The sequence below is a fragment of the Electrophorus electricus genome, chromosome 21 (assembly GCF_041902795.1).
Source record: "Electrophorus electricus isolate QZ-2024a chromosome 21, ASM4190279v1, whole genome shotgun sequence".
In the NCBI taxonomy this organism is placed as follows: Eukaryota; Metazoa; Chordata; class Actinopteri; order Gymnotiformes; family Gymnotidae; genus Electrophorus; species Electrophorus electricus.
Window position 1 is genome coordinate 10,884,748 of NC_137517.1, and position 14,771 is coordinate 10,899,518.

General features: G+C 44.5%; 1 protein-coding gene across 1 annotated transcript; it reads left to right on the top strand.

Annotated features, from left to right (window-relative positions):
• The first annotated feature begins 1,298 nt into the window (after positions 1 to 1,298).
• dipk1b (divergent protein kinase domain 1B) lies at positions 1,299 to 13,745 on the top strand. The gene is made up of 5 exons (XM_035521551.2): positions 1,299 to 2,148; positions 3,826 to 3,960; positions 5,280 to 5,387; positions 5,725 to 5,901; positions 11,634 to 13,745. Exons 1-5 carry the CDS (start codon positions 2,083 to 2,085, stop codon positions 12,444 to 12,446), a joined length of 1,299 nt encoding a protein of 432 aa, XP_035377444.1. The 5' UTR covers positions 1,299 to 2,082; the 3' UTR covers positions 12,447 to 13,745.
• Positions 13,746 to 14,771: the final 1,026 nt, after the last annotated feature.

Genomic DNA, 14,771 nt, shown 5'->3' on the forward strand with positions numbered 1-14,771 from the left:
CCCCTGCCCACAGTGAACAAAATTTGTCAGACTTTTGGTACTGGTGAACTTTTAAAAATGTATTATACACGCAATGTTAGTAACATCACTGATAGGTCGAATCAGATGTCTGTCATCTTAGTCTGTTAGTGTTACCGAAAAACTGATAATTTGGGGATAGGCAATTCCATCTGGGTTGGGCCACGTCACAGTTTAAGATTTAGCTAAATGTAATAGTTATGAGCTCATCAGATCCTACTCAGCTAATTATCAAGACTCCATGATACATTCACCAGAGCAGAGGGCTATAGTCCTCTTTTACAGCGCGTCAGGCCCGATTATTTATTATAAACCTCTACTGCCATCTGCTGATTAAATGTCAGATTGCAACAATATTTCCTTTTGTTCCAGCCATATTGGATTCTGTAATGACTTCTAGAATTAGTGTCACTGTGGAGCTGAAGACAACCTACTTCTGTGAACCAAACAAGTAAATAAAGGAAAATTATATATTGAATGATAAAATAGTATATGGAACATTCTCTAAATGGTAGAGCCGATCCTACAAACAGATCTTGTCCAGCCAGTATTGTGATCTGAAAATAGGCTAGCGATAAGCTTTTGGTGTAACCTGCAATAATGAATTCACTTTAATTTATGAAAACACATTTGTATTTATTTTTTAAGTTTGAATTGGACACATACAGATACTTTAACAACATTTACACCTCAACTCAACAAGTTTTACTGATTAAATTCCATTTCAGTTTTAGAGCTCTTCTAAGGACATACATCTTGCCAGCGGAAACTCTTTCATTCATATAGATTGAACGGGACAAAAATCTGAGTAATACTCGAACAACCTCACTGACATTTCTGACATCCAACTCACTAATTTAATTAGAAACACATACACATTGTAGCTATGCTCACTGACTGCTTCATTAGAAACACATATCTTATTAGTGCCTTTTATAGGGGCTCATTTACAGACTGTTGCCTGGTGTTGCTGTGCAACCCTCGGCACCACTGACTAGATGTCACTGGGATGGTGGACCACTGACACTGCAGTCCTTAGATCAGAAACCCACTACTCAAGAACTGGAGTATGGATAATAAATATTTCCGATACATTTTTAAAGGTTTCTGAGCAATATTTTAAACCAAGAGGGTGGGAAATGTATAATTATGAGAAATAAGAAATATGAACAGACCTAATTATAGTTCTGATGATAGATTGTTCCAGTGGGATGTTAAAACGTTACAGCTCTGAGCAGCTGTTCATAAGGTCAGTGTATCTTCATCAGATCTCTCTCTCTCTCTCTCTCTCTCTCTCTCTCTGTCTGTCTGGTATGTCTTTTTTCTGCCTTTGTCCATGCATAATATCGTTTACTCTAAAAGGATTTAGTCCTTCAGCAATCTCTAGATATTCTCTTTAAGGGTGGTGAGGATTTTTTTGTTTCTGTCGGCGGTCTAAAATACACTGGCGAGTTTGCCTGCTCTCGCCACCCCTTTAAAACAGTAGAATCGTAGCGCGCTAGAGAAAACGGTTCCACTAACGGTTTTCGTTAAGACATGAGGCTCACGAGGGAGACACGTATTTCTCAGTAATGGAACATGACTGGTATTTGGGCTAAAAATCCATCCGGTATAGCAAAGGTCTTACAAGAGCGGATTTGTAGTGCAGATCCCTGCACGATCGGCGCCTTGCAACCAAGCATGGCTTGTTTGCCTTGAGCTCGCGCTTTCCGACGACAAGCTGCACGGTAACGATCGCGTTTTTTTACTTGCGCGCTCACGAACCGCCTCGTTTCGCCGATTCAGCGGATGGTGCGACGGTGCGACATTAGATTACGAAATATGCCCGCATGAGCGGCTTGCTCTAATGGATGTAAACGGGTGCTGAGCGGACCTCCCTGTCAAAACACCTCATCCCACCCCCTCCGGTGCCTCCAGCGCTCACACCAGTCAGTCAGGCCGGTCTTAACGCGAGGGGGGATGCTACAGTGGTCCGGTTTACCGGGGACGCCGTGTACGGGGCGGTGAGAGCATGTGAGCAGCGAACCGGAGCCGTGATTCCCCACTAACCGCCCCCGAGCGAAGATGCCGCGGAATTTACGGAGGCTGATGCATCTTGTGCTGCTTTGCCCGCTGTCCAAGGGCTTGCAGGTAGGCAGAGTTACATCGTAGCCAGACATCCGTATCCTCTTGCTTGTGTTAGAAGACAGTGATTATTGCTCGGTGACTATTAATACCGTTGCATCGGTTTCGAAACGGAATTACGCGACGTGTTTTTGGCTGCAGGTGTGAAGTCGATGATACGTATATATACTGTGTAGTGTTACAGAGAAGGTATTGGGCACTCGTATGGAATTTTATGTCAACGTTATCTGACGACAGCTTGTGGGAAACGAGACACTAATGCTCATTGTTAACATAGGATGTACAAAACGTGAAACGCTATCTCCGTATTGCCCAACATTTTAGCAAGACATGTAGACATGTAGCATATATTCCTCACAGCCTGGACCCTAAAGTACAAGTAAAGGTTGCAATACCAATATTGTATAAATGTTAGCCTACTTACAATAAAATCAATGTATTGACGCTGTGTTCCTAATTCGTTTTCTGTCACATTTTACCTGCTACGTTACATTTTGATGAAGAACGAATCAATTTGCAACAATTTACATGTGAAATTCACGCATTCAAAACCATGCAATCACTGCACACTTTTTTTTACTAATCATGAAAGTGCTTACAAAATGTAAAATGTTGCAGGGTAAATGTCACCTAAATTACAGGCTTATCCAATCACGTATCTAAACACACACACACACACACACACACACACACACACACACACACACACACACACACATACCTCACACTTACCAAGTGTATTTTGATATCTGGAATCAGTTTTCTGTAGACAGTAATCAGATATGCTGATTGTGTGTGAGGCTCCACAGGGGCACACACACACACACACACACACACACACACACACACACACACACACACACACACAGTCTAGTTGTCAAAGTTGGCACCTCCTGGTTTCTTGCACATCAGCTATTTCTGCCCTGTGCAGCTCTTCAGTGTAGGACTCGAGAAAAACACAGTGTTATGAAGAAAGCGAACTACATATGCAAAAGTCTTTTGCTCCTGAATGAGCTCTTCCAGCTCTGATCCGTACTGGTACTGGTACAAGTACCTATCTGCCCTAAATATGAACAACTATGTTCACTTTATTTTCAACCCTAGTTTTGAGTCTTTGGAAGCTTTGTAGAGGGATGTATACATCTGTATATGTTGTACTTTGTTGTCCACCTATAGTGGGTCAGGCTGACGAGAAGACCGACTTTACTGACGCAGCCGAGGAGCATCTGCAGTGGCGCACACACACACACACACACACACACGCACACACACTCACACGCACTCACACACAAACACACTCACACACACACACTCACACACTCACACACACACACACACTCACTCACACTCACTCACACACTCACTCACACACACACACACACACACTCACACACACACTCACACAACTCACACACTCACTCACACACACACACACACACACACACACACACACACACACACACACACACACACACAGTATGGTTAGGTGGCTTGTGTCATGAATATCACCGCTGACACGTCTCATTCTGAAAAAAATACCTTTATTTTAGCTTTAGGGTTTGTGTGTGAGATATTTTCGACTGGCTCTGTTTGCGGCAGGATGTCAGGGCGTCTTGTGTTCTCTCCTTGCATGCGTGTGCATCTCCATCTCTCTTTGTCTTCTTTATCCTGTTCCCTGTCCAGTCCCGTTTACCTGCAGTGAAGGTGAAGTACCTGGTGGTGACATGGCTGGGTGTGCTGGTGTCCAGCTGGGTCATCTACATGCAGTACTCGTCCTACTCTGAGCTCTGCAGGGGCCACGTCTGCACCGTGCTCATTGTAAGTTAGCGGACTACAGCTCCCAACATGCACTGCTACAGAAGGCCCTGTTTGCTGGGACCTAGCATTCTGCACACTCCCACTATGCATATCACATAAAGATATCGTCCTTGTAAATTACAGTGCAATTCCCATCATGCACCTCTACAAGCCCAGCAGGCTGAACTCTAGACAAATGTATTGTTTTCATTTGTTACTGTGGTCATTAAATGGAATAACAACTTCCTGTTCATTGTTTGCTGGTAAAAAATATTGGTGGTACATTTAAATGTGTAAAACTGTGGAAAGCCACATTCTCATCACAAACAGATCTTCTTTGTCAAGCAAAAAACACATGGTGTGGATGTGCCTTCTGTAATACACCATAAAGACTCTCTATTGTAACTGCAGGCAGGAGATAATGACACTCATTAGGAACTAATGACAAAATCGATGGACACAGTGTGCTTAGGGAGAGAGAGAGAGAGAGAGAGAGGCAGGGGAAGGGAGAGATAGAAAGAGAGAGGGGGAGGTGGAGAAGATAGAGTATGAGAGCAGTACAAGCTTACAGTTTATCCTTCGGACACAGTGAGGGATGAAAGTGCACAAACTGAGGTGTGCATGTGGAGTCATGGTGGAATGAAGCCAATTTGAAGTTACAGCTTCTCCACTGACAACTCTCCAAAGAACTCTCACTTCTCCTGGTGCTTCTTCTGGTTTGTATGGCAGTGTTAACTACAGACAAGAAAGGGGTACCAGGTCAGATAACCATTTATAGCCTCAACAAGACGTCCTAATGGTTGTGTTTGTGTGTATGAATAAGAGTCTTGTGAATGAATGAAGAATACTTTTTGGTTCAATGGAGCATTCCAGTGAACCCCCCGCCCCCCCATTCAATTTAATGACATAACAATGATCCTGTTGCCATACCAACAGCTCAGTGCTGCATGGAGCAGCTCAGCTTCCTGTTTTCGTAACATAAGCACGACAGTTAAAAACATTGTTCACATGTAAGCATGACACCCACCCACACAGATATGCACACACACACTCACACACACACACAGACACACACAGACACACACATGCATACACATGCACACACACGCACACACACATACATCTACCCACTCACACAGATACACACATGCACAAATGCACACGTACACACACACACACACACACACACACACACACACACACACACACACACACACACACACACACACACACACCTACCTTTAGGGATATACATGAAAACAGCCATGAACATATACATGTTTCATGGCATCAGGACACCGCTCTAACATTTGTTGTGTGTGTGTGTGTGTATGTGACAGTGTGAGCACTACCAAAGGGGCATCATCTCTGGCTCTGTGTGCAAGTCTCTGTGCGAGGAAAAAACTCTGACTCTACAGCGCTGTCTCTCAACATCGCCCACACACCAGGTAAACACAAACTCACCAGGTAAACAAAAACACATGGAAAGCCTGCACACATCACTAGTGGACCTGGCAGTAGGAAATGGCATGTACTTCTGCAGAATTCGCACAAATGCTCAGCATTTGGGTAGTAACTGCAGTCATTTCCTGGTAGATTGGTTCCCATTTCCACTGCAAGTCCTGCAGAGCGCAGAACTGCTCAGCTGGTTTCATGCAGCTAAAAGCTCCGCATGCCAGGTGAAAGCCACCCAAAAACTCTCACGCCTACTTGGCAACACCTACGTAAGAGTGTGTTTGTATGTGTGTGTGTGTGTGTGTGTGTGTGTGTGTGTGTGCGCTGCAGGTGTACAGTGCAGTGTGGAAGGAGAAGGCAGTGGTGGTAAAGTGTGCCCTAGACGAGGCTGTCGGAGGGGACGGACCCCCAGGTCCTGGGCTGACGCGGCCCGTCGGCCTCTACGACAAGCCTGCCCGTGGTACCTCCATGGACGAGTTCAGAGAGATGCTGCACTCGTTCCTCAAGGTCTGTCCATCCTCTGCAATCCGGCCTCGCTTTCCACACACTCCACAATAACATTCCAATTCCAGAAATCCGATTCCAGAATTCCAGTTAGGCAGCATGTTTTTGGGGAAGTCACTAGGACAGCATAGTGAACCAGGGGCACTGCTTTGAACAGACTGCTTATGGGGTCTTCAAATGCAACTCAACACAGTTCTTTTAGTACTTGTGATTCTCAGTCTTACATGCATCAGCTAATTAGCCAGTCATTCATATACAAGTATCTTGTATTTAAAGCACTAAATTGTGCTGAGTTTGACCAGTGATTGGTGGGCTGTGTTTGTCCATGTGGTTGATGGGCTGGGTTTGTCCATTTGGTTGGTGGGCTGGGTTTGACCATGTGATTGGTGGGCTGGGTTTGTCCCTTTGGTTGGTGGGCTGGGTTTGACCATGTGATTGGTGGGCTGGGTTTGACCATGTGATTGGTGGGCTGACCTTGGGAGTATGCTGTGGGTCGGGCGTATACCCCAGAATCTCTGCTTATGGAGGGCTACATCACTACTTTATTACTGTTTCACCTCAAAATGGACCAATGAGCTGGAAATCCGGAGCTCTGCAGTGCTGTGGTGCTTCAGGACACGTTCGTTTGGTTTGACATGACTCCTCATTAATGCAAATATGCAGATCTCGATGTGATACTGAATTTGCATATGATGCCCTCTGCACAGCAGGAGGTGTATGCAAAGGGGCTTCAGCGTCACTGAGCTGTGGAAAAGCTGACTTTAGCAAAGTCACTGAAAGACGGTGAGCCTTTCAAAGAGAGTGCAGCTTTACTGCCGACCCTCCAGAGAGAGCGAGAGAGAGAGAGAGAGAGAGAGAGAGAGAGAGAGAGAGAGAGAGAGGGAGAGAGAATTCCATTAGGATCACTTTCAGCAGCTTCCACACAGAGATTAGCCATTTCGAGGCCCAGGGAAATTTGGACATTTCAATGCATGAACAGGAACTGAACTTGACTACCTCAACCCACAGGGCAACAGTCAGGAGTTTGCCCTCTGTCAAAGGGCAAAGACCTCTGTACTTCTTACCAATCCTCCAAAACAGAGACAACCTTGGCAATACTATAAACACGGATCGAAAGGCCCTGGTGCATATGTCTCGATCCTCAGGATTGTACATTCTTAACAGTAGGATCAGAGGGGACTTTTTAGGGAGGTTCACATATTATTCAGCCCTTAGCTGACCATGCAAACACTGACATGGACCCATCCTCCTTCAGTGCATTGCGCAGCAAATTCCAATATCAGAAAATAACCAAATTAAAACATACCTCAAACAGTCCAGTCAACCCGAAGACACTTTATCGGAGCCCAGTAAGATCTTCGTAGTCCACATAACATACAGATTGGCTCCAGATAGCTCTGATAAAATCATTAACGCTCTCAATTCTATTGATTGGTTTTAAAAATGTCAAAACCAATGTAAACATTGGTGTTAAAGAAACAGCGTACACCAAAAAGCAGTAAATATGGATGATACTGAGGAAAGCCAACATCAAAAAAAATTTTTAAAAACAAATCGAATAATAAAACATTGTTTGACACCAACTGTAAATCCTCAAGAAAAGAATTAAGAAAATGATCTCATTTAAAGTATCATAACCCAGCAGACCAAAATTTAAGAAGACAATACTGTGATAACTTTAAACATTATAAATAATTGATCAAAAGTCAAAAGCAAAACCATACAGACAAAATTCTGCATGAAATGGGAAATTCTGTTAAACAAAATCAGTTTTGGGAGATGCAGCATAACTGGGCTAAATCTTACCTGTGCAAAGTGGTGAAATCTGGAAAAGGCATTTTAAAAACATAAAAAAGACCTAAATTCACATTCAATCTGATCAAGAAAAAAATTGCAAACTTTTCAATATACAATTAAAGGCTACCAAATCCCACCTGATAAACCAATAGCTCAAGATGAATTGGCTGTTTTCCTGACATCTGGAATCTGGGGCTTATAACCCCAGTTCATAGGAGTAGGGACAAATTGGACCCAAACAACTTGTGGAACTTGGGGAAGGTAATTAGCACCATTTTATATACAAGAATTCTGACCTTCCTTAACCAACAATGTCCTGAGTAGGAGTCACATTGGCCTCCTTCCAAATCACCATACAACTGCTCATGTCACACTGCCCTGCTCTACCCAGCTGAACTCCAATTCCCATGATGCCTTTGGAGACCACCGGAGATTGGCGTCTCCGGAATACTGATATCGCCTCAGTGTAATTAACCTTATAGTATTTGCGTAGAACTGTGACAGTTCCTCAGTGTGAAGTATTGCCTCTCCTAGTATTTTTACTGAGCGTTTTTGTTCTGGTATGTTCTACCCAGCCTGTTCTTTCAATTCTATTTCTTTGGTTTTGCCTTTTTTCAATGTTGCCTGTTTATCGTTACACTGGTTTCGATCCACAAACGTCCCTGACCACGATTTGGAAAACATTACTTGTTTGTTGTATCTCTAAAAGGACTATGACTATTGCTTTTTCATTGATTACGTTTTGCCACTGTCTTTCCCCGAGTAAATCGATATCCAACATCTTAATCCGCAAGCATCGGCATTCTATTACATCATTAAAGGTCACATTTATACCCTACACACCCTAGTCAATAAGCATGTACATCAAACAAAAAATGGAGAAATCTTCACTTGTTTGGCCGATTTCAAAAAGGACTATAGTATTATTAACCTTTACAAAATGGTGTAGGGGATAATGTCTGATGTTTTTAAAATCAACGTATTTGGAAACAAATGTGGAGTAAGAGTACTTCACTCAGGAAGGAAGCATGAGAGAGGGGTGCAGTCTCAGCCCAACACTGTTACTTCTATGAGTTACATCAGCCTTCAAGACAAGGAAGTGAAATTCTTGCGCTGTACACATGACGTTGTGCTGCTGTCGCTCACTGCACAGCAGCTGGACGTAACTACTGCCGGACGTAACGTGGTGGAATGCTGATGCTGACAGGAACGAGGTTTATTAAGAGTCATAATATCGGTCCAGGGTCAAGGAGCCAACACGGCACGTTTGGGAACACAGCAGACAAAACGGAACAAAAAACGCGATGACATAAAGGGACGCGACCTACACAATCAGGGGTCTGCACCAACAACAATGTAAGGAGACCACGACAACGGCTAGGACAACGATTACCAGAGACAGAGCAAATATGAAAGTTGCACGGATAATGATGACAATGCAGAAGGTTGAACAAACACGGGGATTAAAGCCATGTGCTGACCAGGGCTGAACAAGACACAGGCCTGGTATAACCGTGGAGACAGGACGCTAGGAGGGGCCGATCGCGACGGCAGAACTGAGGCAGAAAACCTCGAAAAGACAAACATCATGATCCTCTAAAAGAAGCCCAGATGCCAGGAACACAGACACCAGTTCACTCTAGGTAGCACCTTCTTAGAGCCGACGATGAGCGTCATTAGTGCATCAGGGAGTTTCAGCAAGGCAATGAATGCACTAAAGGTAAAAAGGTCAGAGAGCACTATATGGAATAATTAGGAAATTGTATAACATTGATATATCCATTTCCATTTGGTCCAAATGATTTGATAGTGTAATACAGCCCACTGCACTGTATGTAAATGAGGTACGGGGTCCACTCATTCATCATAGCCACACTAGAGGGGACAAGCCCTGCATGCACAACTCTGCTGAATGATCCTAAAAGCCCAAAGGAAAACATCCACTCATGTATGCAGGGCAGAATTAGGCTGTGTTCCACTTTCAGTAAACGTACCAAAAACTTTTTCTGGATGCATTTAAAGACCAGTCAGAAACACTGCATTTAAAGATCAGTCTCAGAGAAACACTGCAGTTAAAGACCAGTCCCCGAAAAACACTACATTTAAAGATCAGTCTTAGAGAAACACTAGTTAAAGACCAGTCCCCGAGAAACACTGCATTTAAAGATCAGTCTCAGAGAAACACTACAGTTAAAGACCAGTCCCAGAGAAAGACTACAGTTAAAGACCAGTCCCAGAGAAACACTGCATTTAAAGACCACTCCCAGATAAACACTGCATTTAAAGACTCATCCCAGAGAAACACTGCATTTAAAGATCAGTCTCAGAGAAACACTGCAGTTAAAGACCAGTCCCTGAGAAACACTGCATTTAAAGAGCAGTCTCAGAGAAACACTGCATTCAAAGACATCCCAGAGAAACACTGCATTTAAAGATCAGTCTCGGAGAAACACTGCAGTTAAAGATCAGTCCCTGAGAAACACTGAATTTAAAGACCACTCCCAGAGAAGCACTGTATTTACAGACCAGTCCCAGAGAAACACTGCATTTAAAGACTCATCCCAGAGAAACACTGCATTTAAAGGCTAGTCCCAGAGAAACACTGCCTTTTAAGGCACGACAGACCCAAGAAATGAACCCTAACAAGAGTCCTCTTAGTTGGCTGGTTCTGAGGCTCACTAATCCTGTAACATCTACTACCACAGACTAGCCTCACCGGAACTGCTTTACCAGCATATCTACAACTAAACCAGATTATAAAGCAGAGTTAAAAAAAAAAAAAAAAAGATTTAGAACATTGAGACCATGAAATTAAAACTCAAGACAAATTTGAGTGTTATCAGACCATAAACAGATAGCATGAATCAGCAGAGTATTTTCTTACTGTCAGAGATACAGAATACCCAAGTACAGCCTTGGCGAGCACAGTCTTAGTCTATAAAAGGAAAGACACAGAAAGACTGAATCTGAAATTCACATTAAAAATAGAAAACATAATTCCAAATTTCAATAATATGACCCAACATGAAAAGGTACAAACCTTTTTCGGAGTAGGGCTCGCATCAACCCTAACTGCAAAATATGTAGCAACGTGTCATTGCCTGAGACACAGTGAGTGACAACCTCCTCTCTCCTCATTCCTCAACTCCCACAACTAAATCACACCTACACACACACACACACACACAGTCATCTTTGCTAAGTATGTTTACATAATAAGTAGTTATCATTTCTTTTTAATGTCTTAACAACCTTTTTGATGTTATTACTATTATTATTATTATTATTATTATTATTATTATGTGATGTTAAAATTGTAAACATTTTCAATGATTTGACAATATTGTCTTTTCTACAGTAATGCCGATAAAGCCAAATTGACACGACTTGAGAGAGACAGAGACAATGGAACACACAGAGAGAGACAGAGAGAGAGAGACACAGAGAGAGACACTGAGGAGTTTAATAGAGAGAAGTGAGAGCATATCATTGTGAACAGAAGGGTGGTGAAGTAGGAGAACAGAGACAGCTAAAAATAACAGTGCACACACACAGACGCGCACACCCACAAATTATCTCTAACTGGACAACAACCAGTATAGTTCAGAAATGGCTTATCATTTGAGAAGCATTTCCCTGCCAAATTCTCCTTTGTTTTTGCTTCTCATTAGAAGGCGAGAGTAAAGAGCCAGTTCACCAGTTCCTCTGCTTCCTCGTCCAGTGTGGACATGAGTAGCATCCTTAATGTTTTAGAGAAACAGAATTCCTGGACACTTGAACAAGCACACAGCTGCAAAGCCAAGTGTCCTAAGTCTTGTGTTGTGTACTTAATGGTATACTGCAATGAATTCAAGAATGTTTAAAGTTGCATAATGCCCGTTCAATCGGTTTCATTTTTTAACGGCTATTTCCGTCTCTCTCATTCTCTCTGCCTGCAGGACAGTCTGGGCGAGCAGTCATCTCTGGGCTCGCTGGTGTCTCGTGTGGTCTCGCTGGCCGACGTGAACCTGGATGGCCGTGTGTCTCTGGCCGAGGCCAAGGCGGCGTGGGCCCTCCTGCACGTCGACGAGTTTGTTCTGCTGCTGGCGCTGCAAGACAAGGAGCATGCACCGCTCCTACTGGGCCACTGTGGCCACCTGTACGTGACGGAGCGAGTGGCGCATGCCGCCCTCTTCACGCTGGAGGTGCCGGCGTGGGCGCGGCCGATGGTGCCCGAGGCCGCGGCGCGTGCCCTCAACCGTTGGCTGGCGCCGGCCTGGCCGCACCGCGTGCGCATTGCCATCGGCCTGCTGGAGTTCGTGGAGGAGGCCTTCCACGGCGCCTACGGCAGCCTGTACATGTGCGACGGTGGCGCCCGAGCCGTGGGCTACAGCACCAGCTACGACTGCAAACTGGCCGATCTGGGGGGCATGGCCTCCGAGGCGGCCGTGCGGGCCTTCCTGCGCGGACGCGCGTGCCGGGGCAGCGACGACTGCACGTTCGGCCGCGACTGCTCGGCGACGTGCGACCGGCTGGCGCGCCGCTGCAACACGGAGGTGGTGAGGCCCAACCTGGCCAAGGCGTGCGCCCTGCTGGCCGACTTCCTGCTGTTCGGTGCGCCCAGCGACCTGCGCGACGACCTGGAGCGCCAGCTGCGCACGTGCGCTACGCTGAGCGGCCTGGCCTCGCAGATGGAGGTGCACCACTCTCTGGTGCTCAGCAACCTGAAGACGCTCCTGTGGAAGGAGATCTCCGACACCAAGTACTCCTGAAGGACACGGAGAGGGGAATATGGGAAGAGAGAGAGAGAGAGAGAGAGAGAGAGAGAGAGAGAGAGAGAGAGAGAGAGAGAGAGAGAGAAAATGAGAGTGAGTGAGAGAGACAGAGAGAGAGAGAGAGAGAGAGAGAATGAGAGTGAGTAAGAGAGAGAGAGAGAGAGAGAGAGAGAGAGAGAGAGAGAGAGAGAAAGAGAGAGAAAGGGCAATATACTCAGGAAGTCAATGAGGATTCGAAACAGTGCAGTATGGTGGCCTGTGAGGAACATGGTGAGAGAAAGACAGATGGGGCATGGGAGTTTGTGAGAGTCTCGCGATGATGACATTACCATCTTTGCCTTTCTTCCTGGAGGCAAGGCCCTTTTCCATTGATGCCGATTGGTTCATCCCTGCTAAAACTGCACTAGTTGTGAGGTTTCCCAATGATGACACTGAGCATTTATCTTAAAGGCCCTTCAAAAACAAAAGAGACTTCAAAGACAAACGCGATGTAAAGGGGAGCTGCTCCCCGTTCAGTGAGGACCTCCTTCCTTGTCTCCTCTTGTCTCCTCTCTGAAACTGCAAAGCAGCAGTGGATGAGATTCTGGATGGGTCTCAGGGGTTCACACTTATAGCGTTAACTCCTACACTGGTCGTAGGTGTGGCTTGATTTCGATGAATGCTGCAGGTTAGTGTCCCAGACCAAGATTAGTCCTAAACCTATAGACTACAAATAACCTTGTGAGGAAATCAGCACTGACAGTTTAGTCCAACAATAGGCCCTGTCCAGGAAACTGGCCTGGATTATGTGATGACATAATTGAGCACTCTGGATTATCTTGTGTCCAATGCTCTGAGGTTTTTACTGAGTGTATGCTTTTTGTGAGTCAGCAGATTTGTCTCATTCCGTCATTCATGTGGAGAACGTAATCTTCTGATATTAAAGACTATTTCAAAGGGAGATGTTTTTCCATGTATTAGCACTGGTCTAGCATTTATTTTAAGAGTTCTTTATTTCTCAGACAATAAGTGTTGGGGAGCGGGGGTGTAGTTTACTCATGGAATTAATAAGCATTCGCCTGGAGTGAAGAAATGCGATCAATCAGGGAAGTATTAGTCAATGAGGACAGACCCAAGTGTGTTTATATATAACCTCGGAGTGTGTTTTAAATACATTTCTGTCATGAACACACGTAACTGTATATGTACTACGCCACTGGGTTCCATTACTCTCATTCTCACAAGTGTCATGTATCCCTTGTAAGGAGTCTTTTACCTCAAGTAACATTCTAATTAAACTCTTAATGTGCAACACCATGTTTTTTAAAGAACTGCTTTAATTTAGTACTTAAAAGCAAACGTTGTGATTGGTTCATTGCTTTATTCTGTGCCTATCATATTACATCTGACATGTTTTTTTTTTAATTTTATATTGTGTCTCTCCTAATCCCCAACAGTCCAATCACATGCAAAATCATGTTTAGTTTGGAGTTCATTCATTTTCAGTTCTGAGCGTTTATTTAGGTAGGGCAGGATCTTTGATGTCATGTCACATTAAGTAGAAAATGACAAAGCCTTGTAGAATTGTGTTTTTCAACAAGACACCTTTCACTATTTATGGCCTTGTAGACACAATGAGATATATGTGGCAAGGAAAATGGTCACCATTAAAGGTGATTTTTTTATCGTTACTTTAATCGACCCTTATCCCTACAGCACCTTTAAAGGTGTTTTTTCCTCAGGTTTCTTTAATTGAGCCTTTCCCTATAGCACCTTTAAAGGTTTTTTTTCCCCTCATGTTACTGTGAACCTTTTCCCTATAGCACCTTTAAAGGTTTTTTTTCCCTCATGTTACTGTGAACCTTTTCCCTATAGCACCTTTAAAGGTGTTTTTTTTTTTCCTCTCATGTTACTTTAATTCAGCCTTTTCCCTATGGCACAGTTAAAGGTGGTTTTATTTACCCCTCACATTACATTAATTCAGCCTTTTCGATCTCCCTGCACTAGACTCTGCTCCTTTAGCTCTGATCACGGCAATTGAGCCCCAGCCCCGAACGACCTACGCTGCTGCTCGTCAGAACTCATCGCATTGTCAGGACCAGACCGTCCACTCTTCAGGCCTGTGGGGATGTACGTTTTTCTGGGAAGACCCGGGGCACTGTGTTCTGAAGCCTAATCCCACCCCCCGGGGTGGGTGAGCTAGCCTTCGGCTCAGCCGAAGGCCGGTACGTGTTGTAGTGCAGTGAAATTTCTAGCAGGCGACGCTCAAGACTTTATATTCAACGGGTCGCGCACACGCCACAAAGCTCAGCTGTGCTGCAGGACACTGCAGTGTATCTCCAC